At 49.9% G+C, this 24,675-nt stretch overlaps 2 protein-coding genes across 2 annotated transcripts; one reads left to right on the forward strand and one right to left on the reverse strand.

The window, feature by feature from the left end:
- Positions 1-1,519: 1,519 nt before the first annotated feature.
- LOC311216450 (olfactory receptor 14J1-like) lies at positions 1,520-7,908 on the reverse strand (the record flags this gene model as incomplete). The annotated part of the gene is made up of 3 exons (XM_084297984.1): positions 1,520-2,137; positions 2,251-2,426; positions 7,797-7,908. 3 exons carry the CDS (start codon positions 7,906-7,908, stop codon positions 1,520-1,522), a joined length of 906 nt encoding a protein of 301 aa, XP_084154110.1.
- A 7,948-nt stretch (positions 7,909-15,856) lies between these two features.
- On the forward strand, positions 15,857-17,664 carry LOC311216452 (olfactory receptor 14A16-like; the record flags this gene model as incomplete). The annotated part of the gene is made up of 3 exons (XM_084297989.1): positions 15,857-16,494; positions 17,079-17,334; positions 17,647-17,664. 3 exons carry the CDS (start codon positions 15,857-15,859, stop codon positions 17,662-17,664), a joined length of 912 nt encoding a protein of 303 aa, XP_084154115.1.
- Between the last annotated feature and the right edge of the window lie 7,011 nt (positions 17,665-24,675).

Consider the following 24,675-nt stretch of genomic DNA (forward strand, 5'->3'; position numbering starts at 1 on the left):
TCCTTCTCTGTTTGTGAAGAGAAATTCCCTTTCTCCCTGCCCATTTCTGCTGCCTGCAGGAGTCCCTTCCAGGAGCTCCTTTTCTGTCCCCAAGTCTGTGCCCTGCCAGTGCTCACACACCCCACCCCATCTGCTGTCTGCTCAGCTCTGTCCTGAACCCTCTCTGTGTGTGCAGGTGCAGAAGAGCAGGTCACACAAGCCCTGATGAAACTGGGAAGGTGATGCTGCTGCATTATGAAAGACTGAGAGTGCTGAAGGCACTTTTTGAGGTTCCTCATAAAAATTGAGGTGACAGAAACTCCAAATCTTCTGTACTCTGTACAGTTCTGTTTCCATTCCTATCCTGATGAACCAAAGAAACCTGAAAGTACAGCTTCAGGAAAGCCCAGCCCACATAAGGCAGCCACAGACTTGGCCTTCTGTCTGAAGAGTCCCATCTGAGGGAGTCAGGAGGGACCTCTGGAGGTGTCCAATACCATCATCTCTGAGCAGCGATAGCTTTATAGGTAGATCAGGTTAGTCAGTCTTTTCTGCAGCTGGGTATTGAAATCTCTGGGCCCATGACCCAGTGTTGATCCACAGTAACTGTTCCCCCAGTACAGACACTGATGCCAGCGGGAAGATGGAGGTGATCAAATTTCAAAGATTGGCTCCCCTTGGGCAGTGGGGAATGGCCATCCCCACGCTCCCCACATGTGGTCCCCAAGCTATTGGTACTGCTATGCAGAACAAACAGGCTGTACAGAGGTATTTCGGACAAAGGTACTTCACGAAGGGGGAATTGAATCACTCCCCACCTTCCCTTCCCTCTGCTTGCTGGGAGCCTACTCTCTTCCCTGAGATTGCAGAGTCACAGGTTCCCTGTGAATACCTGGCTTTAGTTCTTTCCCTGTGGCTGAGCTCACAGTGGGAGATCTCTCACTTTCAGAGGGGCTGCAGTCACTGCCCACACCAGGCTCTGCTGTCCCTGGAGGAGTCCTGGGCTCTGCAGGCAGTTCCAGATTCCCCTCCTGAAGGACATCACCTATGGGTCACACATGGACAGAACCCTGGCTATGTAGTGCAGTGAGCATTCGCTGCCTCTGCTGTGAGCAGACACCCATGGGTGAGTCTTAAATCTAGTCCTTGGTCTCTGACAGGTCACAATGCAAAACTGAGCCATTCCCTCCTGAACTGAAGCAGGAACAGATCCTTGTGGGGAGCAATTCTTTGGGCCTATTCTTGACACTTTTTTTGGGGGGAAGGAAGTTCCAGGCTTCAGACATTGCACTGGGATAATTCCAAGATGTCATCAGAGAGTCTGCTCTGACTCACAGTGTTAGATGCACATCTCTACGACGTGCTAATGGAACTGAATAAGTTTGTTCGTTCACAGCAGTGGAGGGAATCCAAATATTTATGTACAAATGCAAGGAACAGAAGCAGTAGTAATGACCCACCCCCCCCCCCCCAAAAAAAAAAAAAAAAAAAGAGTACGAAGACAACACAAGCTTGGAAGGAGGGGATGTACTTGTATTCATTATTGGAGAGTGAAGGAATCTTTATAAGTACTGGAAAACATTCCCCAAATCTGTCTCCTAACTGCACACTTGAGCTCCTTGTTTTGCATGCTGTAGATGAGGGGGTTCAGAGCTGGGGGCACCACGGAGTACAGAACGGCCAGCAAAAGGTTGAGGAATGGAGAAGAGATGGAAGGGGGCTTCAGGTAGGCAAATATGCTGGTGCTGATGAACAGGGAGATCACAACCAGGTGAGGGAGGCATGTGGAAAAGGCTTTGTACCGGCCCTGCTGCGAGGGGATCCTCAGCACTGCCCTGAAGATCAGCACATAGGACAGCAGAAGGAAAATAAAACACACAAATCCTAAAATAGCACTAACCACAAGAAGTACAGCCTCTCTGAGGTAGGCATCTGAGCAGGAGAGCTTGAGAATCTGGGGAAGTTCACAGAAGAACTGGTCCAGGAGATTTCCCTGGCAGAGGGGCAGTGAAAATGCATTGGCCATATGCAGCACAGCATAAAGGAAAGTACTGCCCCAGGTAGCTGCTGTCATGTTGACACAAGTTCTGCTGTCCATTATTGTCCCATAGTGCAGGGGTTTGCAGATGGCAATGTAGCGGTCATAGGCCATGATGGTGAGAAGATAAAACTCTGCTGTGACAAAGACAATAAAGAAAAGGCTTGGGTAGCACAACCTGCATAGGAAATGGTCGTAGTATCACACAGGCAATTAGCCATGGCTTTGGGAACAGTGGTGGTAATAGTGCCCAGGTCAAGGAGAGAGAGGTTGAGGAGGAAAAAGTACATGGGGGTGTGGAGGCGGTGGTCGCAGGCTATGGCTGTGAGGATGAGGCCGTTGCCCAGGAGGGCAGCCAGGTAGATGCCCAGGAAGAGCGCAAAGTGCAGGAGCTGCAGCTCGCGTGTGTCTGCGAATGGCAGGAGGAGGAACTCAGTGGGGAAGCTGCTGTTGGACATTTGTTGCCTCAGGGCAGGACTGGCTATCCATGGAGGAAAAAAAAGAGAGACAAGTTAGAGAGATTTCTCTGAGCAAAATTCACGCCTTCTCCCTCAGAATTTACCCTTCCCTGAACTGAATGAGGAATGAGTCAGCTCATCTCCAACACTCCCAACTGGATGACAGTGTGTCTGACAGTTTAAAATGAAGCTTGTGCACCTTGTTCCCAAAAAGATGCCCTCAGGGCAGGGCCCAGCAATCCATGTCAGAACAGAAGCTTACACCCACCTGCACCCCTGACAACGAGATTAAGAGACCCACACACAGGTGGAGAAATAAGAAAGAATACCACAATGCTCCAACCTGCTGACATGGAGAAAGGCAGATGGGCATGCATGGAAGTGTTCAGTTTATAAAGCTTGCATGCCACCTTTGGAAGTGACACTGCACAGCAGGTACTCTTAGTCTCATTCTTCTGCATCACCTTGCAGGACACGGGCTTCTCTCTTCTGGAAGTCCAGCTGAGGAGGAGGTGGCTCATGCCCTAAAACCCCTGAGACTGGACACCCTATAAGGACATCCAAAACTGGCACCCTCCTTGACGCCCAGCACCTAGTGCAATAAAAGCAAGGTCGTTGTCATCATCCAAGGCCATAGAGCTCCTGATGGCCTTTCAGCTTTTCTGATGGAGAGCAGACTACTACATGCAAGCTCTGTTAGGTACTAGGTTAGGAATGACTTTGAAATAAATATTGACACTAGCTGCATGTCTGCGGCTCCTTAGTTCCTTATGACAACTTAAATGCCACAAGCATACACCAGCCATGTGCCTGAAGGTGGCACATCAGGCCCTCAGGCAGAAGTTCCCCGACACCCACCTGCACAGCCATGGGCCTCCTGCTGCCTCCTGAGATCCTGAGGCACAGCTGACCTCAGCAGAGCATCCCCACCCATCTCCTCCTTGAGCCCTATGACCTGAGCAGATCCATGTCACCTCCTCCAAGACCAAGCAATTGCTGCAGGACCTCTCAAACCCTTCATAGCCTCATGGAGTGAAACCACTTCAATTTTGTGATAAGAGTGCAAGAACAAGGTATGTGAGGATCAGGTGTTCAGGTTAGGGTTTAGGGATTAGATTTTGCCTTCCAGGTTAGGGATTGAGCAGCGTTTTAGAGGGATGCTTCTGAGTTCTGCTTTGGGTAGACAGTCAATGTTTATGGTATGAGCTAGATCTTTGGTTAGGGTTTCATTATGTGCTTTGTTATGGGATGAGGGTTGGTGTTAAGGATGGCAATTTAATGTAAGCGATTAAGGGCTAGGGATTAGTAAAAGCAATAGATTAAGATTAACCGTAACAGCTGATGTGTTTGGGGTTTAATATAAAGGTAGGTTTTGACGTAAGGGATTAGATTCCTTCCATGGTGAAGCATAGCAATTAGGGTATCACTAGGTTTTAATGTTCCTGGTTAGAAATATTGCCAGGGTTTGATGTGAAAGTTTTCCTAGTAAGTGTTGTTGCAGCATCAGCCTTACCTGAACCCCTCTCACCTCTTCAAAATCTTTCCTTTCTATTAGCCAAGCCAATCTTCTTTCCCACAAATCTCCTAGCTTTATTCTCCCAGATTTCCCCTGACCTCCCCAAATGTATCACCCTGTTGGGGGCAGCTTTCTGAAGGCCTTTATGACCTCAGAGACTCTTCCTTCCTGCTGTTGGCCAGCCAGGTTCTGGGACAGAAGTGACCTCACAGCCAGCATGCACAGGGCTACAAGGAGCTGTTGTGTTCAGGAGGCCTCTTCCCCTCACAGCCAGGAGCACTGGGTGCAGGGGATGCCCTGCATAATCCCTCAGGTACTCTGCCTGCCAACCAGCTCATGCTTCAGAAGGCCTCCCACATGTCCAGACTCACGTTTCCCAATGCTGGCTTTAGCAAGTCCAGGTCATACTGAAAGAAATGACCACCTCTTTGTGGAAAAGTGAATCAAGAACTGTATATATAGTTTAGGAAAAAGTCGAGAACTCTGCAGAGAAGGACTTGGTGTGAAAGTCATAGAATCATAGAATTCTAGAATGGCCTGGGTTGAAAAGGACCTTAAAGATCATCTAGTTTCAGCACTGCTGCTCTGGGCAGGGTTGCCAACCACTAGAGCAGGCTGCCCAAAGCTGCATCCAGCCTGGCCTTGAATGCCTCCAGAGATGGGGCATCCACAGCCTCCCTGGACAACCTGTTCCAGTGCCTCACCACCCTCTGACTGAAAAACCGTCTTCTAATTTCTAACCTAAATCTCCCCTGCCTTAGTTTAAAACCATTCCCCCTTGTCCTATCACTATCAACACATGTAAACAGGCGTTCCCCCTCCTGTTTATACACGCCCTTTATGTACTGGAAGACTGCAATGAGGCATAGGAGAGGTGCTTTCTGCATAGGAGAGGTGCTCCAGCCCTCTGATCATCTTCGTGGTCCTCCTCTGGACGCCTTCCAAGAGCTCCACATCCTTCTTGTGCTGGGGGTCCCAGGCCTGCACACAGGATTCCAGGTGCGGTCTGACAAGAGCAGAGTAGAGGGAGACAATCACCTCCCTCTCCCTGCTGGACTCCCCTTTTTTAATGCAGCCCAGGACATAGCTGGCCTTCCGGGCTGCAAGCATGCACTTCTGGCTCATGTCCATCTTCTCATCCAGCAGGACCCCCAGGTCCTTCTATGCAGGTCTGCTCTCAAGTTCTTCTTCTCTCAGACGATATAAATACTGGGGATTGCCCCAGCCCAAGTACAACACCTTGCACTTGGCCTTCTTGAACCTCATTAGGTTCCCATAGGCCCACTTCTCCAGCCTGTCCAGGTCCCTTTGGATGGCATCCCTTCCTTCCACTGCTTTGACTGTACCACTCAGCTTGGTGTCATCTGCAAACTTGCTGAGGGTGCACTCAATTCCATCATCTATGTCATTGATAAAGATGTTGAAAAACATCGGGCCCAAGACCGGCCCCTGAGGGGCACCACTTGTGACTGCATTGCTTTATTCAGCTGTTTTTTTCACGATGCATTGCTTTATTTAGCTGGTTTTCAAGAGGACCATACCTCCAAATGGGAATTGACCTTGAGACTCTGTCTGTCCCACTGGATATGATGGCACCCTTAAGAAACAGCTGATGGCACTTGGGCTCATTCAAGTTCATCTCACCACGCCCACACCATAGGCTGTCTCAGATGGACAAGACAAACATGGACTTCAGATGTAGTCATTTAGTGTTCGTAGCTGGAGGAACAAACCACCAGTGTGAGCTAGGGCGAGAGCCTAGTGCTCGCGATGGTGGTTGTGAGGGGCTGCTCTGGGACCATTGTCCTGGGGCAGCATCTGCCAGGGTGTCCAGAGAACAAGTGCCCAGCCTCTGCACTTCTGGTCCTCCCTTTTCCTACCAGGTGGCCAGCCCAGTCCAGACCCTCCCCAGCTCTCCAAAATTCCCTGACCTTTTCACAGCCCAGCCCATCCCAGCAGAACAGCTCAGGCTGGGATGGCTCCAAAGCAGCAAATGGAGAACAGGAGATGAATGGTTGCCTCTCTTCTACTGCAATTTCCTCTCCCTCCTTTCCACCCTGCCTCCAAACCTTTTCCCTCTCACAGGGAGCCTGCAGCCCCCCAGCCTAGCCTCACTCCCCAGCACAGCACAGCACCACACTGCTGGCCCTGGGGCTCCTCAGGCAGCACCACTGCACACACACAGAGCCCTGCTCTGCTCCTGAGACACCCCATGTCCCACACAGCCTTGCCCCAGCCCAGCACGTCTGGGCTGACCTGAGGAGTCATTCCTGCAGCCCCTGTCCATGCTGCCCACATTCCCTGAGCTGGCAGTGCTGCTCTGCAGAGTAAGGGGGCTGTGTTCCGTGGGGCCATGGGGGCACTCTGCATGGCTGTGATGGTCAGGCTGGGAAAGCAAAGATAGCTCGAGGGGGACACTGCCGCTGACTGCCTCCCACACGAGTGGTTCTTTGGCTATGGAGGATGTGCACAGGTACCTGGCCTTCTTCAGAGTCAGAGATTAATAGAAGAGAAATAAACAAAGCAAGGAGCCTTGTCCAAGTCTGTCCCTTTGAAATATCCGTAAGACCAGCTTTGGGAGAAAAGCTGAGCCTTCAGGTACTGCCCTCAGCCGATCCCCCTTTATGCTGGAGATGCTGGTACGGAGCCAGCTGTGTTAGAGAAGTGCCTCTGGCCTGCCCTGCCTTTGGACACATGACTGCCACACAGCAGCACAGTGAGCAAGTGACAAGAGCAATCAGTCCTCACGATAACACAAAGACTCCGAATGAGAGTGTGGAAGGGGAGCAGCTCAGGAAAGACCAAGCCCTGGGGCTCTCTGGCAGTGTTGCTGTGCCGGGACTCTTCTCCCCTTCCACCTCTGAACACAGCCAAGTCCCCCTGCAGCTCCACCACATGTCTCTGAGGAAGGATCTCAAGCAAGCAAGTCACAGCAGGGTCTTTTATTCAAATACATCTCAAACACACTATAAATACACCTTACTTATACCAAGTCTTGGAGACACACAAGGTAGATACCGAAATGGAAGGGTTTGAAAAACATTTATTTGTGGACAACTATATTAGAAGTAAAGAAAAACAAAGAAAAAGAATTATATCTGGTCCTGTATTGAGTTATATTATGACTGATATACCAAAGAAGGCAGGCATTTCATTGGTTCTGAAAAACCTTGAGTCATCAGTTTCCAAACTGCATCCTTGAGCTCCTTGTTCCTCATGCTGTAGATGAGGGGGTTCACTGATGGAGGCAACACCGAATACAGAACTGCCAACAAAAGATTCAGGGAGGAGGAGGACATGGAGGGGGGCTTCATGTAGGCTAAAAAGGCAGTGCTGAGAAACAGGGAGACCACAGCCACGTGAGGGAGGCATGTGTAAAATGCTTTGTGCCATCCCTGCTGCAAGGAAATCCTAGTCACGACCCTGAAGATCTGTACGTAGGAGAAAAGAATGAAAACAAAACACCCAAAAAATAAACAGGAACTGAACACAACAAGGCCAATCTCTCTGGGGTAGGCACCTGAGCAGGAGAGCTTGAGGATCTGGGGAATCTCACAGAAGAACTGGTCCAGGACATTACCTTGGTAGAGGGGGAGGGAAAAGGTATTGGCAGTGTGCAGCACAGCATAGAGAACACCACTGCCCCAGGCAGCTGCTGTCATTTTGGCACAGGTTCTGCTGTCCATTATTGTCCCATAGTGCAGGGGTTTGCAGATGGCTATATAGCGGTCATGAGCCATGATGGTAAGAAGATAAAACTCTGTTGTGAGAAAGAAGGCAAACATAAACACCTGGGTAGCACAACCTGCATTGGGAATGGTCTTGGTGTCCCACAGGGAGTTGGCCATGGCTTTGGGGACAGTGGTGGAGATGGAGCCCAGGTCGATGAGGGAGAGGTTGAGGAGGAAGAAGTACATGGGGGTGTGGAGGCGGTGGTCACAGGCTACGGCGGTGAGGATGAGGCCATTGCCCAGGAGGGCAGTCACGTAAATGCCCAGGAAGAGACCGAAGTGCAGGACCTGCAGCTCGCGTGTGTCTGCAAATGGCAGGAGGAGGAACTCTGTGAGGAAGCTGCTGTTGGACATTTGCTGCCTCTGCACATGGTTGCCTATCCGTGGAGGAAAAGACAGAGACAAGTTAGAGACTTATCCAAGCAAAACCTCTACCATTCTTCACAGAAAGCTGCTCAACAAGACACGCTGCCTCTTCCCTGTGAGATCTGTTTTTTTTTGTTTGGTTGTTTGTGTTTTTTTTTGTTTTGTTTTGTTTTGTTTTTGAGTTTAACGTTGTCTCAGAGATTGGGCAGATCCTCTCTGGGCTCAGCAGGAGTTTGTACTTTCCTACAGTGTCTAGTAAAGAGCACCAGAGACGTATCTCAGGTGCCCACTAGCCAGAGGCATCTCCCTATTTGCAAGTGTTGAGCAGGATATCCCACAATCCCACAAGAAACAATGAAAATGTTTTTGGTGCTGTCTGTAGGCTAAGAGCTGTGAAGGGAAATTAGAAGGTTCCTCACAGACTCGCAATTCTATTTCAGTGTAATGATCTCTGAGGTTCAGTCACTGATACAAACCTGACAATTCCATTACGATCCCGGTGATTGTCCACTTAGCAGGAAAGTGAAAGCAGAGATCCTAGAGAGTGCTTTCCCTTCAGGAAGCTCCTGCCTTGGTCTTCCCTGTCAAGAATCTCCCCCCGAGATGCCCTGGGGTGCTGTGGAGCTGTGAGCAGCCTGCCTTAGGCAGCAACCTCTGGGCAGCAGCAAGGTCCTGCCACGTCGGGAGACCTCCTTCACACAATCACACAATGTCCAGGGTTAGAATGGACCTCTGAAGATCATCTAGTCCAATCCCCCCACCAAGCAGGATCACCTAAGGCACATTGCACAGAATGGTACCCAGGCAGGTTTTGAATATCTTCAGAGGAGGACATTCCACAACCTCTTTGGGCAACCCATTCCAGGGCTCTGTCACCCTCACAGTAAAGAAGTACTCCCTCATATTCAGCTGGAGCTTCCTGTGCTTCAGTTTGTGCCCATTGTCTCTCGTGCTGTCTTTGGGCACAAATGAAAAGAAACTTGCTCCACGCTCTCAACACCCTTCCCTCAGATATTCATATACATTTATGAGGTTTCCCTTCATTCTTCTATTTTCAAAGCTAAAGAGGCACAGCTCTCTCACCCAGTCCTCATACAACAGGAGCTACAGTCATCTAATAATCTCATTTTAGTAGCCCTCTTCTGAACTTGTTCCAGTAGTTCTATGTCTCTCTTGTATGGGGGAGTGCTGAACTGGACACAGTACTGGAGGTATAAACTTCCACCCACCGCTTCTCCCCGCAGTGCCCTGGGCAGCTCCCCAGGCAGGCTGAGTGCTGAGCCTGGAAGGCATCAGAGACCCTGCCCCAGCACACAGCCCCTGGGGCACAGCAGGGACCCTGCTCTGCACCACAGCCCTGGCCACCCCTGCCTGCACCGTGGCTACACAGCCTACAGCCAGCCCCATGAAACAGAACCCTCGTGTCCTGTCCCTCTGACAGCTTTGGCAGGTAGTCCCTGCCCTGGAGCTTGTCATTTTCTTCTCCAAAGAAGCTCTGAGAATCCTCCTGAAAGCTCCTACAGGCTGTGGGATTTGCCAGCAAATCTGGAGATGGCACCAGGAACAACAGCTATGCTGCCCTGCAGCCACAGACTTACCCTATTCAGGGCTCTGAAGATCTCTCCTGCAGTGAGCTCTCAGCATCCCCCCCTCCACACTGCCTTTAACATCTCCCTCCCTTCTCTCAGTCACCCTTGTCCCCTGCAGGCAGTGCCCCCAGCCCTGCTGTGCTGTGCAGAGGAGCTGCTCCTGGGCAGAGCTGTCTCTCTGCAGTGCTGCCCGCTTTCCAGGAGCTCCCCTTGGGCCCAGGAGCCCAGCTCAGCAGCACAGGGAGCTCTTGACAAGTCCCTGAGCCTCCAGGGGAACGGACCTGGAATCTGACTGAAGCAGTCACTGATGTTCCTTCCCTGCACTGGGGAAGGAAACTGATTTCCAGCACTGTCATTCCTCATATCAGAAAAAATATGAGGTCCAAGAAGCACCTTTTCATGTCCTGGTTTTAGGCAGGGCACCCACACAAGGACAGGGAGAGATCTGCCTTCCCCCTGCTGAGGGAAGTGTTCCATCTGAATCAAACAAGGCATCTCCTTTTTTTTTTTTTTTTGCAGTCCAGAGGCTAGAGGGGGCTTAGATGCCTCCCCCATGCCTCATGGAATTCCACAGCCATTTCCTCTTGCCGTGGTTTAGATGGGTGCACACCAGACATCTGCATGTCAGCTGCGTGTCTCAGCTCCCAGCACATTGAATGGAGGTGGAGGGCAGGAGGGAGCTGTTCAGATGCAGATCCCTGGTGACATTGGAGGTACCAGAGTGACATTGAATGACATTTGTGGTGTCAGATTTCTCTGGGTCATAAACAGAGGTGGTATGAGGAAACTGCTACCAGCTGTAGGCCAATGGCAAAGAAGTAAAGGCAGGATCTATTCAACCTCTAAAGACTTTATTTCTCCCAAATCCATTTAGATATGAAATGTAGATGTGAAATGTGCCAATATAAGTATGTTTGGGAGATATAATATTTCCATTTAAGTTATTGGGAGGATATGCATTTTTGGAAATATCTATATAAATTTATATTTGCATAAAGGGAGTGTCCTCATCTTGCTGGGACATGTCCCAGACCTATGAAAAAAATCATGAGATCTTCTAGACAATCTACAAAATTCTGAAAATGAAGACTTCTTACACACCGACAACAACACAACATGTTTTTATTTATTTCACAGAATTACTGAATGGTTGAAGGGCCCTCCAGAGATCGTCTATTCCAACGCCCCTGCTCCAGCAGGCTCACCTAGAGCATGTTACACAGGATCACATCCAGGTGGATTTTGAATATCTCCAAAGAAGGAGACTCCATAGCCTACTCGGGCAGTCTGTTGCAGTGCTCTTTCACCTGAACTGTAAAGAAGTTCTTCCTCATATGACAATGAAATCTCCTGTCATTCAATTTACACCCATTACCCCTTGTCCTATCACTCACCACCACTGAGAAGAGCTTGGCCCCATCCACTTTACATCGTCCCATCAAGTATTTCTAAAGGTTGATAAGATCCCTTCTCAATCTCCTCTTCTCTAGGCTAAACTGACCAAGCTTATTTAGACTTTCCTCACAGGACAGATGTTACAATACCTTAATCATCTTCGTGGTTCTACACTGGACCCTGTCTAGAAGTTCTTGTACTGGGTCTGGCTGGAATGTTAACTTTCCCGGCAGCAGCCCATACAGTGCCGTACTCTGTACTTGTAGCTGGAACAGCAGTGTTATCACACCAGTGTTGTGTCTACTGCTGAGCAGCAGTGGCACAGCATTGGGCCTTTCTCTAACCCTCCTAGGGGGTGGGCAAAAAGTGAGGGGCATCACTAGGGCAGCTGACCTAAACCAATATAAGGGATATTCCATACCATGTGATGTCACACTCAGCAATAAAAGGTGGAAACAGGAAGAAGAGGGGAGGGGTGGACTCTCGTTGGGAAAATGTCGGTCCTCCTCTTGAACACCGGCTGCATGCATTGAGGCCTTGCTTCAAGGACGTGGTCAATCATCGCTCATTTGTGGGAAGTAGAGAGTAATTTCTTTCCTCTGCACTTCCATATAGCCTTCATTTATTTTGTTTGTTTGTTTTCCTCCCTTCTTTTTATTTTTCCCTTTCCCCTCCCTTTTCCCCTTTCCCTTTTTATTTCCCCTTAGTTAAATTGTTTAGTTCATGGTAGTCTTTATTTAATTGTTATTATTATTTCCCTTTAATTAAATTATCCTTATCTCAAGCCATGAGTTGTTCTTTGCTTTACTTCTCCCCCTCCTCATCTAAAGGAGGGGGAGTGAGAGAGCGGTTGTGGGGTTTAGCTGCCCAGCACGGTAAAACCACCATAGTTCTATATCCCTCTTGTACTGGGGAGCCCAGAACTGGACACAATATTCCACTTGTGGCCTCACCAGGGTTGAGCAGAGGAGGAGGATCACCTCCCTCGACCTGCTGTCCACACTTCTCTTGATGCAAGCTAGGACCTCATTGGCCTTCTTGGCCACAAGGGCACATTGCTGGCTCACGGTTAACTTCTCCACCATGACTCCCATGTCCCTCTCCACAAAGCTGCACTCCAGCAGGTCAGCCCCCAACCTGTACTGGTGCCTGAGGTTGTTCCTCCCCAGGTGCAGGACCCTGCACTAGCTCCTGTTGAACCTCAGTGAGGTTCCTCTCTGCCCAGCTCTCCAGCCTGTCCAGGTCCCTCTGAGTGGCCGCACAGGCCTCTGATGTGCCAGCCACTTTGACAAGCTTTGTATTGCCCACCAACTTGCTGAGGGTGCACTCTGCCCGTTCATCTAGGTCACTGATTAGTAAGTTGAATAGCACTGGACCCAGTACTGACCCCTGGGGGCACTGTTGAGCACAACACAGAGCTCTGCCATTCAGCCAGTTCTTGATCCACCCCACTGTGCGCTCATGGATCCCACAATCCAAGAGCTTGCCCAGGAGGATGTTATGGAAAACAGTGTCTAAAGTCTTGCTGAAGTCAAGGTAGACAACATCCACTGTTCTCCCCTCATCCTGCCAGCCATTAGTCTCAATGTAGAAGGCTATCGGGTTGGTCAAACACAACTTCCCCTTGAATTTATGTTGACTGCTTCTGATCACCTTCTTTTCCTCCATGTGCTTATCCAAGACCTTTTGAAGATGATAGAGAGAGACTTAGCAATAATGTTTGACAGTTCCCTCAGCACCCTCGGTTGCATCCCATTGGGGCCCATAGATTTCTGGGTGTCCAACTTGTCTAAATAACCTCTAACCCAATCCCCTTCAACTTGGGGAAAGTCTTCTACCCTCCAGGTTTTCCCTCTTGTTTCCAGGCTCAGTAGTGCTTGGGTTCCAGCCTTAGCAGTGAAGACCAAAGCAATGAAGGCATTCAGTAACTCTGCCTTCTCTGTATCCACCATCACCAAGGTACCCACCTTCCCTCAGTCTTCCTTTTGCTGCTGATGTGTTTGAAGAATCCATTCTTGTTATACTTGATGTCTCTTGCTAAATTTCATTCTAACTGGGCCTTGGCCATCCTCATTGCACTCCTGCATTCTCTGACAATGTTCCTAAATTCCACTCAAGTTGTCTGTGCCTTCTTCCACATCATGTACGCTTTCTTCTTCTGTTTAAGTTTTCCCAAGAGCTCCTTGCCCATCCATGCAGGTCTCCTGCCCCCCTTGCTCGACTTCTTTCTTGTAAGGATGCACCAACCCTGAGCTTGGAGGAAGTGGTGTTTGAATATCAGCCAGCTCTCCTGGACCCCCTTTCCCTCTCAGGCCCTGGCCCAGGGGATTCTTCCAATTAGGTCCCTGAAGAGGTCAAAGTTAACTCTCTTGAAATCCAGGCTTGCAGTCCTTCTTTTGCCCTGATCCCTCCTTGCAGGATCTTGAACTCCAGCATCTCATAATCACTGTAGCCAAGACTGCCCTCAACCTTCATGTTTCCAATTAGACCATCTCTTTTTGTTAGCACCAGGTCCAACAGCACCCTTCTCCTTGTTGGCTTACTTTCTTCCTGCATCAAGAAGTTATCTGCAGTGGTCTGTAGCAACCACCTGGACCATGTTTTCTGAGCTGTGTTGTCTCCTCAGCAAATATTTGCATGGATAAAGTCCCCCATAAGAAGCAGGGCCTGAGAACGCAAGGCAACTTGCAGCTGCCTGCAGAAGGCCTTATCCACTTCCTCTTCCTGATCTGGTGGCCTGTAATAAACACCCACCACACCATCACCCCAGTTGGCCTGCCCTTTAATCCTCACCCATAGACTCTCGACTTGCACTTTGTCCCCTCCTAGGCAGAGCTGCATAGGTTCCAGTTGCTCACTCACAAAAAGAGCAACTACACCACCTTAACTTCCTGGCCTGCCCTCACTAAAATCACAGAGCTGTCCATGGCCACATTCCTGTTCATGGGAGATGTCCCGCCATCTTTCAGTCACTGCAACGAGATCATAACCCTGCAACTGCACTCACACCTCCAGTTCCCCTTATTCCCCATGCTGTATGCATTTACATAGAAACATTTGAGTTGGGCTCCCAATGCATCTGCCTTTCTGGATGGGGCAACTTTAACTCATCCATGTGGGCCTACGGTAGCTCTCCTGTTAAGCTCTGTTCTCTCTCTAGGCTCTGGGCATCCTTTGTCGGCTCTAATGTTCAGCTGGGGTGAGTGAGATGAAATGTCATCCCATACCTTATCCCCAGCATCCCAAATGATATCTCCCTCCCCCATCAATACAAACTGGAGTCAAAGGCAGCCTACTGCTATGCCACGATTGATATCCCTAAAACATTTTTCTCCACTCCTTTGCCAACAGCATGCAGGACAGTTTGCTTTAATTTGGAGTGGAGTCCTGTTCACCTGGGGCTTGGCTTACTTGAAAGGAAAGGCTTTTCTGGATTCTCCGCATTCAGATTCCTGCAGTGGAGGGGAATCTGAGTGAATCTGAGCACACAGCTTGTGAGATGGGGTCTGCAGGACACGGACAGGGAGGAAACGTGGACGCAGAACCAGCTCCCAGCAGGGACATGGGCAGGCAGTGAGAGGGAGCTGCTGCCAGAAATGCTATGTGAGGGAGGGGCCCTGCTCTCCTGTCCCACCAGCACAGCCTCTGCCCTAAGCCCCTGGTGTCCCCAGCAGGAGCTGACTCCTCTTCAGGCAGAGCTGCAGCAGAGAAGGGTCTGCTGAGTGTCCGTCTGTCCCTCCCCGGCCTTGCCTCCCCTGGCAGTAACACGCTGGCATTCCTGCTGGCTTCTCCACCTGGCCGTGATGCTGCTGTTCTTGTTTCCAGGCTGGTAGGGGATGGGGCTTTCAGATGCACATAGAGTGAGCCCTCAGTGTGCTTGGCTGGTTAGGGGGTACAGGGACAGGGACAGGGTCTGGAGATGTGCCCTTTGAACCTGGATTCCTTTTCTCCCAGCATTGTCATGGTTTTGTAGGCACTGGAACAGGCACCACAGGGAAGTGGTCACAGGCTGCCAGAATTCAACAAACATTTGGACAACCCCCTCAGGCATATGGACAGATTTTTGGGTGTTCATGTACCAATTCGGGGGTGGGATTTGGTTATCTGTGTCGGTCCTTTCCATGTCAGGATATTCATTCTATGCCTATATGATTCTCTGAATGCAACTGTCTTGCACCACAAAGTGTCAAATGAGGCACAGGTCAAATGAGACCAGTCTTGTCTGTTCTATCTAAAGGACATTGCACTAAAGGCACCATCCCTTGTGTCTGAGGATCCACAAGGTTTCACTTGAACTGCACGGGATTTATGCCTTAGAAAAAGTCCTCAGGAGTGGGGTGGGCAGCTAGACAGAAAACAAGAAATAAATCCCCACAGCCCTGCCGTGCAGTTGGGTGAATTATCAGTAACAATAAGGAAATACAAAATAACAATACAAACAACACAAAAGTTCTTTATCATGAGGTGATTGAGTCTGAGATTACCCCATGTTCCTCTTTACCTCTGGCTATGGGGCAGGACTTATTCCTGCATTGCCCACAGCAGAGTCCCCTGTTACCAGGGACACCCTCAGGCAGCATCAAGCAGAGCATATGAAAGTGACCTGTTAAACATCTGTCTGAAAGGGGAAAATTGTTTTCAGGGGGAGTTATACGAAAAATGGAACAAGTTTTTCTCTGGTATGTCTTCGTTATTAAAGCTTTTGATTTTTTAATGTATTTAATGTATTATTTTATTATTTTTTTCAATTTATTAATGATTTTTTCATGTTTGGAAAGGCCTCCATGTCCAACATCAGCTCAGTGAGTGAGTTTCTCCTCCTGCCATTTGCAGACAAGCACGAGCTGCAGCTCCTGCACTTCGGGCTCTTCCTGAGCATCTACCTGGCTGCCCTCCTAGGCAACGGCCTCATCCTCACCTCCATAGCCTGCGACCACTGCCTCCACACCCCCATGTACTTCTTCCTCCTCAACCTCACCCTCCTGGACCTGGGCACTATTACTACCACTGTCCCCAAAGCCATGGCCAACTCCCTCTGGGACACCAGGGCCATCTCATATGAAGGATGTGCTGCTCAGATCTTCTTTTTATTCTTCTTGCTTGGAGCAGAGTTTTCCCTCCTCACGGTCATGGCCTACGACCGCTACGTTGCCATCTGCAAGCCCCTGCACTACGGGAGCCTCCTGGGCAGCAGAGCTTGTGCCCAGATGGCAGCAGCTGCCTGGGGCAGTGGATTTCTCAATGCTGTCCTGCACACTGCCCATACATTTTCCCTGCCCCTCTGCCCAGGCAATGCTGTGGACCAGTTCTTCTGTCAAATTCCCCAGATCCTCAAGCTCTCTTGTTCACATGCCTACCTCAGGGAAGTTGGACTACTTGTCTTTAGTCTTTCTTTAACATTTGGTTGTTTTGTTTTCATTCAGTGTGACCAGCAGGGTTAGGGAGGTGATCGTCCCCCTGTACTCGGCTCTGGTGAGGCCGCACCTCGAGTACTGTGTTCAGTTTTGGGCCCCTCGCTACAAGAAGGACATCGAGGTGCTTGAGCGGGTCCAGAGAAGGGCGACAAAGCTGCTGAGGGGCCTGGAGAACAAGTCCTACGAGGAGCGGCTGAGGGAGCTGGGCTTGTTCAGCCTGGAGAAGAGGAGGCTCAGGGGTGACCTTATCGCTCTCTATAGGTACCTCAAGGGAGGCTGTAGCGAGGTGGGGGTTGGTCTGTTCTCCCACGTGCCTGGTGACAGGACGAGGGGGAATGGGCTTAAGTTGCCCCAGGGGAGTTTTAGGTTAGATGTTAGGAAGAACTTCTTTACTGAAAGGGTTGTGAGGCATTGGAACAGGCTGCCCAGGGAAGTGGTGGAGTCACCATCCCTGGAAGTCTTCAAAAGACGTTTAGATGTAGAGCTTAGGAATATGGTTTAGTGGGGACTGTTAGTGTTAGGTCAGAGGTTGGACTCGATGATCTTGAAGTCTCTTCCAACCTAGAAATTCTGTGATTCTGTGATTCATTGTGCTGTCCTATGTGCAAATCTTCAGGGCTTTGCTGAAGATGCCCTCTGAGCAGGGCCGGCACAAAGCCTTTTCCATGTGCCTCCCTCACCTGGCCGTGGTCTCCCTCTTTCTGAGCACTGGCATGTTTGCCTACCTGAAGCCACCTTCTATCTCCTCCCCATCCATGGACCTTCTGGTGTCATTTCTGTACTCAGTGGTACCTCCAGCAGTGAACCCCCTCATCTATAGCATGAGGAACCAGGAACTGAAGAATGCAGTAAGGAAATTACTTGCATAAATTGTTCTTAAGCATCAGTTATAAGCCCTCATGTTAAAAGTAGTAACAGGGTTTTTCAAAAAATGTTAGGAAAATATTTTGAAATTGTCTTTATTATTACTTTTTCAAACATCTGATAGTATTATTTTTATTTAAAGAAGTTTCTTCTTATCTTCCTACCTGTTGATTTTTATTTTGACTCAGTCATCTGCGGTACTTTAAGAACCAATCTTCCTGTGCAGAGGAAGTCAATAAAGAAGCCATGAGATATTAAATGGTCTCAGGGCCTGTCTCTTCTCATCTCCTCTGCAGCAGGTGGAGCAGCCCTAGCATGGAGGAGGGACTCAGGGCCAAGAGCCCAGCTGCCACTTTGTGAAGAGGCCCAAGTGCCTTCTGGGGCTGCCCCTCACCAGTGGTAAAGAAGAATGCAGCCTAATGTATCTTCATTTCCTGAACCATGGCTGGCCCCAGCCCTGGGGTTGCTGGGGAGGCCCAGAGCCACCTTTGTCCCAGCAGCTGTGGTGCCTTGCGAGAGGCTGCAGCTGTGGTGGCCATGCCCAGAGCCCTGCAGCAGCCTGTGGTGGGCATTGCTCTGGGGCCAGCCCAAACTGGGCTGTTGGGCTGGGTGGGGCTGGACTGGGCTGTGCTGGGCTGTGGTGGGCTGGGGAGAGGGCATTGAAGTGGGGAGAGGTGGGCAGGGGCTGGGCTGGGCAGTGCCCGGAACAGGGCAACAGCAGCATCAGGGAGCGGTGGCAGCATTTAGGGGAGGGCTCCCAGTAGGGCTTGGTGCTGCAGAGCCAGGGCTGCGCAAAGGGAGCCCAGAGCTGCAGGGGCAGGGGAGAGGAGGCCGCTCTGGACCCTTGCTGGCCTGGGCAGAGCAGGAAGAGGTCCCAGGGCATTCATCCCCTCACCATGGCCTGCCAGGACCTGCAAGGCAGACATGGAGCATCCAGGGCCAGGCTCTGCACTGTGGTCGCAAGTCCTGCGTGCCCTCCTCCTGGCATGCTCCATGTGGTGGCGGCAGCAGAGGGGACCCCCAGACAGCCCTTTAATGGGACACTGCCAACCACATAACTGCGGCCCTCTCCAGTGTCCTCCTTGCTGCTCTCTGATGCACACCAGGACCTCCCCATGCATGCCAGCCAGCACATCTGCTGAGTGCCTGTGCAGCTGCTGCAGGGTCAGGGAACTCAGCATGGCCCTTGCAGCCCCCTGCCCTGGGCCTGCCTCTCCACTTGGCCTCAGCCCCGGCCTTGTCTCTGCTGGCAGGAGGACTCTTGGCATGTGCTCCCTGGCCTCCCCTCACCTCCACAGAGCTGCTGCCCACTCAGGCTGCTGGCACAAACGTGTCCTCACAAGCAGCACCACCCCTTGGGCTGCTTCTCCTGGCCTCCCCCACCCCACTGCCTTGACTCCTTGTCTCTGCTGGGTCCCCTCCTTGTCATCCAAATGTGTCCCTTGGCTGTCAGCTCCCTCTCCCCTGCCCCACTGGATGGTAAAGATGGGGTGGGACATATTACCATGGAGTGTGGAAGTATTTTGTAATCTGCAGTGGTGATGGCACAAAAAGACACTTCCTTCACCAGTGATCTACATCCTTCTTCAGGTGAATTTTCAGGATCTCTATTCATCACAGGAGAAGAAATACTGATGGTCACCAGCACTTGCATTTCATTGCTTTGTCCATCATGGTGTACTCCCTCATCTTCCAGACACTTCCACCCATCTTGAATAAACAATCCCTTTTGAATGTCCCCTTTCCAGATGCCTGTCTGGACCTATGCACTTCCCATGGTTCTCCTGCTTCTTCCTCCCCTTACTCTTTGATCATTCAGACTACTCTCACTCACCCAGTTGCTGCTTTGAGATTCATTGATTTCAAGCTTCCCCATCAATTAGCAGTGTGCCTAATTGTTTCTGTAGCAAGCTCCTCATCTTATATCACTGAATTAACATCATACAGAATAATAGTAATCTTAATACCTAGAATTTCCTATCAGTCAGTATAACATACTGACTAATAATTTACAGTCATGCTTTTGGGAAGATAAATCTGACTGGAGACATGTAAGATGAGGAGCTTGCTTTGCTGTTTAGAAAATTGTTCCTTGTTTATTCCTGCCTGTTTTATAATAAGGAAAAACCCTTCTGTGTGCAGCCAGGTCTCTAAGGAAAGCAGGTGGGAGCTGATGCAAAGGGGTTTTAACATCCAGCTGCAGACTTCAGTGCAGAAGTGTGGAGTAAAAAAAAGTGATGCAAGCGCCAGGTGGCCAGTGAAAGAAATGTCAGGGTTGGGGTGGTGAGGAGCAAGGTTGTCCGTACATTGTCAGGCCTCAAAAGGCTGCTTTCCCTCCCTACGGATGTCTCCATTGGAGAAGCCCTGGATTAATATCAATTGAAGAAAGATGCTCAAAACTGAAATGCAATAAAATTCACTCTTTAAAATGAGAGGAGACATTTATTGGGTGCTTCTTGAAATCTTCCTCCTTAACTACAGCGTGAAAGCTCCCCAAGTAGTTGTCCTAATCTTGAAGACTTGAATAAAACTATGGAAGACATGGTTCTTTAGTTGTTTCTGCATTTTAATGAGTTCCATGGTGGATTTTGGTGCTCAGTCTGTGAACATCAGGTAATGAGAGGAGAATGATGAAATTGCTTGAGAAAGTAAAGTCAGAAGGAAAAGTTGAAGTGACTTGGAGTGTTAATGGGCCCCACTGAGGGCCGTTACCAAGAGATTCTCCTCAGGGCCTTGTTAGGGCAGATAATTGGAGGCCATGATTACAGATAGGCAAAGCACTGTGCTGAGAAAAGTCTGGGTTTGCTGTGCTGAAGTAAAAGGGCCAGGTCCTGACTCCAGCCACTAGAAGGGAATGTTCTGCACCCCCATGTCTGGCTCTGGGCTCTTGCTGGGGTCTGTGGGATATGGTGGGCAGTGTGATGCCTCAAGAAGAACAATGGTATGACACCTCCCTGCCTCTGAACAGGGTCTCAAGAAAGCAATAAGCCCCCTTGCAATGACTATATTTCATCTCCTCAGAAGCTCTATCCAAGGGGACAAAAAAGTCAGGGCTGCTGGGGCCTTCTCTTCTTGACAGCACCCACCTTCTTGTCCTCTCTAAACTTTCCTATGCTGCCCCACATTTTGTCCTATTTCCTGGAAGACTGCAGACACCCATCTATGTTCACCACCTTGCTCTCATCCTGGCATTGCTGTGGTTTCACCAATGTCTCGTCAACCCTCACCAGCTGTTCCTTCAAACACAAAGCCATGGTCTGATCAAAGACACTCTTTGGGTGACCTCTAGCACCACAGCACAACTCTTTGACAGACGTTTTGTCTTCTTCATGACCAGTGCCAACCTTCCAAGGTGCACTTTCTAGCAGGTTTTTCTCTCCTGCTCCTTCCTACTACCAAAGAAAGCTCCATCAGTGTGGAAACCACTCCTGAAGTAGGCATCGCAACCTGTCATCCTTCTTGCAGTCTGTCAACTAACCAGACAGAAGTCACCTCACCATGATCTTCCAAGCCATGGTCCGGCTGCTGACCTTACAGACTTTTCTGTAGACACACCCAAACCTTGTGCCTGCTGCTGTCCAGTCATGGACTCAAGCAGAAGGGACAGGACAACCCATATGTGGGCCTTCTTTCTGTCTGGGTCCTCCTGGGTATGTAGGCAGAGGGGATCCCACAGTCAGCATGCCAACCAGGTACCTTCTGCTGGTCTACCAGGACCACTGGCAGATGTCAGCTGAAAACTACAGTTCCCGGGTTTCAGCTGAAAACCACTAGTTCCCAGGTTTCTGTGTGACCTGTTAGCTGCTTCAGACAGAAGTGACCTCACAGTCCCTTTCTGTGACACGTTCCTGCTGCTGCCCTATCAACTGCAGAGACAGAAGTGACCTCACATCCCCTTTCACAGGCAAATTCCTCCTGCTTGTTCGGGAGATCCTGAGGTAGAGCTGAGCTCATCAGAGCATTCCCACCCATCTCCTCCTTGTGGCCTACAAGCTGATCAAATCCATGGCCCCTCATGTTCATCTTTGAATGCATGTGACTGCATAGCAATCTCACGGTTCCTGACCTGCCCCAAGGGAACAAGAACCTATGTTAAGGGTTAGGAAAAGGGTTAAAGGTGAGAAGGTTAATGCACAGGAAGACAGGCTTTGGATGATAGTTGTTCATGAATGGCATTAGGGAGTATGGCGAACCTTTCTGGGTGAGAGATTAAGCAGATGTTTAGTGGGAGGGTTTGGTGTTCTGCTTGTGGTGTCAGGTCTGTGGTTAGGGTATGGGCAAGCTCTTTGTTTGAGGGTTTTGTTTAGGTCTGCAAGAAGACTAGGGATAAATAGAGTATTTTAATGCTAGTGTTAATTGCAGGGATGAGGGTGAGCAAGAGAGGAAAGGTAATGGAAAGGGGTTATGGACTAATTTTGGCTTCAAGGTATATTGTGGTCAAAAATTAGAGCAGTGGATTCCTGTCAGGGTGTGGAGTGACATTTAGATTTAGGTATTAATGTAAGAGGTTAATATAGGGTAAGGGCCTTACATGGCTGTTTTAAGTCAGCTTTAAGGTGGACTCGACTTTACATGAATATACTTACCTCTCCAAAATTGTTAGCTTCTGCTATCCAAGCTCTTCTTTCCTCCCCCAAATCTCACATCTCTCCTGGCCAGGCTCCTCCTGCCTTCCCCTTAAAGAAGTTTTTGCCAATATCCAACCTAAACCTCCTCTAGTGCAACTTTAGCCTATTCCCCCTTGTCCTATAAAAGGGCACATGGGAGAATAGACGAATGCTCACCTTGCTACAGCCTCCTTTAAAGTACCTATAGAGAGATATATGGTCGCCCCTGAGCCTCCTCTTCTCCAGGCTGAACAAGCCCAGCTCCCTCAGCCGCTCCTCGTAGGACTTGTTCTCCAGGCCCCTCACCAGCTTCGTCACCCTTCTCTGGACTCGTTCGAGCACCTCCACGTCCTTCTTGTAGTGAGGGGCCCAAAACTGAACACAGTACTCGAGGTGCGGCCTCACCAGAGCTGAGTACAGGGGGACGATCACTTCCCTAGACCTGCTGGCCACACTGTTTCTTATACAAGCCAGGATGCCGTTGGCCTTCTTGGCCACCTGAGCACACTGCTGGCTCATATTCAGCCGACTATCAACCATCACTCCCAGGTCCTTCTCTGCCAGGCAGCTTTCTAACCACTCATCTCCCAGCCTGTAGCTCTGCTTGGGGTTATTGCGCCCCAGGTGCAGGACCTGGCACTTGGCCTTGTTGAACTTCATGCAGTTGGCCTTAGCCCATGCATCCAGCCTATCCAGATACTCCTGCAGAGCCTTCCAAGTGCTGCGTGATGACACTCAAGAAAACCTGTTCCATGAGCTTCCCTGGTACTGAAGTCAAACTAACAGGCCCATCGTTTCCTGGGTCCACCCTCCAACCCTCATTGTAGATGGGTGTCACATTTGCTAGCCACCAGTTGACAGGGACCTCCCCGGGTAGCCAGGACTGTTGATAAATGATGGAAAGTGTCTTGGTCAGCTCTTCCACCAGTTCTCTGAGTATCCTCATGTGGATCCCATCTAGCCCTTCTGACTTGTGTACATCTAAGTGCTGTAGCAGGTCTCCAACCATGTCCTCATGGATTATGAAGGCCACATTCTGTTCCCCATCCCTTCCACCAATCAGGGGGATGGGTACCTGGACAACAACTGGTCTTGCCGCTAAAGACTGAGGCAAAGAAGGTACTAAGCACCTCAGCCTTTTCCTCATCTCTTGTCACTAAGTTTCCTCCTGTATCCGGTAAAGGATGGAGATTCTCCTTAGTCCTCCTTTTTGTGTTTCTGTATTTATAAAAACATTTTGTTATCTTGAAGAGCAGTAGCAAGAGTGAGCTCCAGATGTGAGCTTTGGTCTTTCTAATTTTGTCCCTGCAGATCCTGACAAGGTCCTTATAGCCCTCCTGAGTGGCCTGCCCTCTTTTCCAAAGGTCCTAAACTTTCTTTTTCTTCCTAAGCTCTAGCCACAACTCTCTGTTCAGCTCTCTGTTCTTCCATACTGGCTGGACTTTGGGCATGTGGGGATGGAAAGTCTGCTCCTGAGCCTTGAAGATTTCCTTCTTGAAGAGAGTCCAGCCTTTCTGGACTCCTCTGCCCTTCAGACCTGCCTCCCAAGAGACTCTGCCAACCAGTGTCCTGAACAGCTCGAAGTCTGCTTGTAGAATGCCTCATCTGTCTCCTCATCCTGGTTTGGCGGTCAATAAGATATCCCCACCAGGATGCCTGCCTTGTTGGCTTTCCCTCTGACCGTGACCCATAGGGACTCAACAATATCATTCCCAGATTGAAGTTCTGCAACATCAAAACGCTCTCTAATATAGAGAGCCACACCACCACCCCTTCTGTTCTGTCTGTCTCTTCTGAAGAGCCCATAACCATTCATTGCAGCACTCCAGTCATGGGAGTGGTCCCACCACGTTCCAGTGATGGCAACCAGGTCACAGCATGCCTTTTATTTCTTTTATTTCTTTGCTATTGAGCAATGGCTACAGTTATATTATATTGTACCTGCAATAATAAAATCTCTGTTTATGGCCCAGAGGAATTAGGCACTTCAAATGTCACTCAGATGTCACTCTGCCATCTCCAATATCACCTGGTGTCTGCCTCTGAACAGCTCCCTCTTGGTCTCTTTCTCCATTCAAAGTGCTGGGAGCTGAGACAAGCAGCTTACATAGAGCTGCCTGGTTTGTGCCCACCTGAACCAAGGCAAGAGGAATCCCAACTCCTGTGAGCATCTGTGAGGCATGGGAGAGGAAGATAAGCCCCCTTCTAGCCTCTGAACTGCAAACAAAATATGAGACGCCTGGTTTGACTCAGCAGAAACCCTTCCCTTAGCAGGGGGAGGGAAATCCTTGGGTGGGTGTTCTGCCCAAAACCAGGACATGGAAAGGTGATCCTTGGACATCATACCTATTCTGAAATGAGGAAGGAAAGTGGTCCCTCTTCAGTAGAGGGAAGGAACATAAATGATTACTTTAGTGTTTTTCAAAGCTGATTCCCCTGGAGGCCCAGGGAATTATCAAGCGCTCCCTGTGCTGCTGAGCTGGGCCAGGCTCATGGGCCCAAGGGGAGCTCCTGGCAAGCGGGCAGCGCTGCAGGGAGACAGCTCTGCCCAGGAGCAGCTCCTCTGCACAGCACAGCAGCAGGGCTGGGGGCACTGCCTGCAGGGGACAAGGGCAGTGAGAGAAGGGAGGGAGATGTTAAAGGCAGTGTGGAGGGGGGATGCTGAGAGCTGACTGCAAGAGAAATCTTCACAGCCCTGAACAGGGTAAGTCTCTGGCT

The sequence above is a fragment of the Netta rufina genome (assembly GCF_964035555.1).
Source record: "Netta rufina genome assembly, chromosome: 18".
Taxonomy (NCBI): Eukaryota; Metazoa; Chordata; class Aves; order Anseriformes; family Anatidae; genus Netta; species Netta rufina.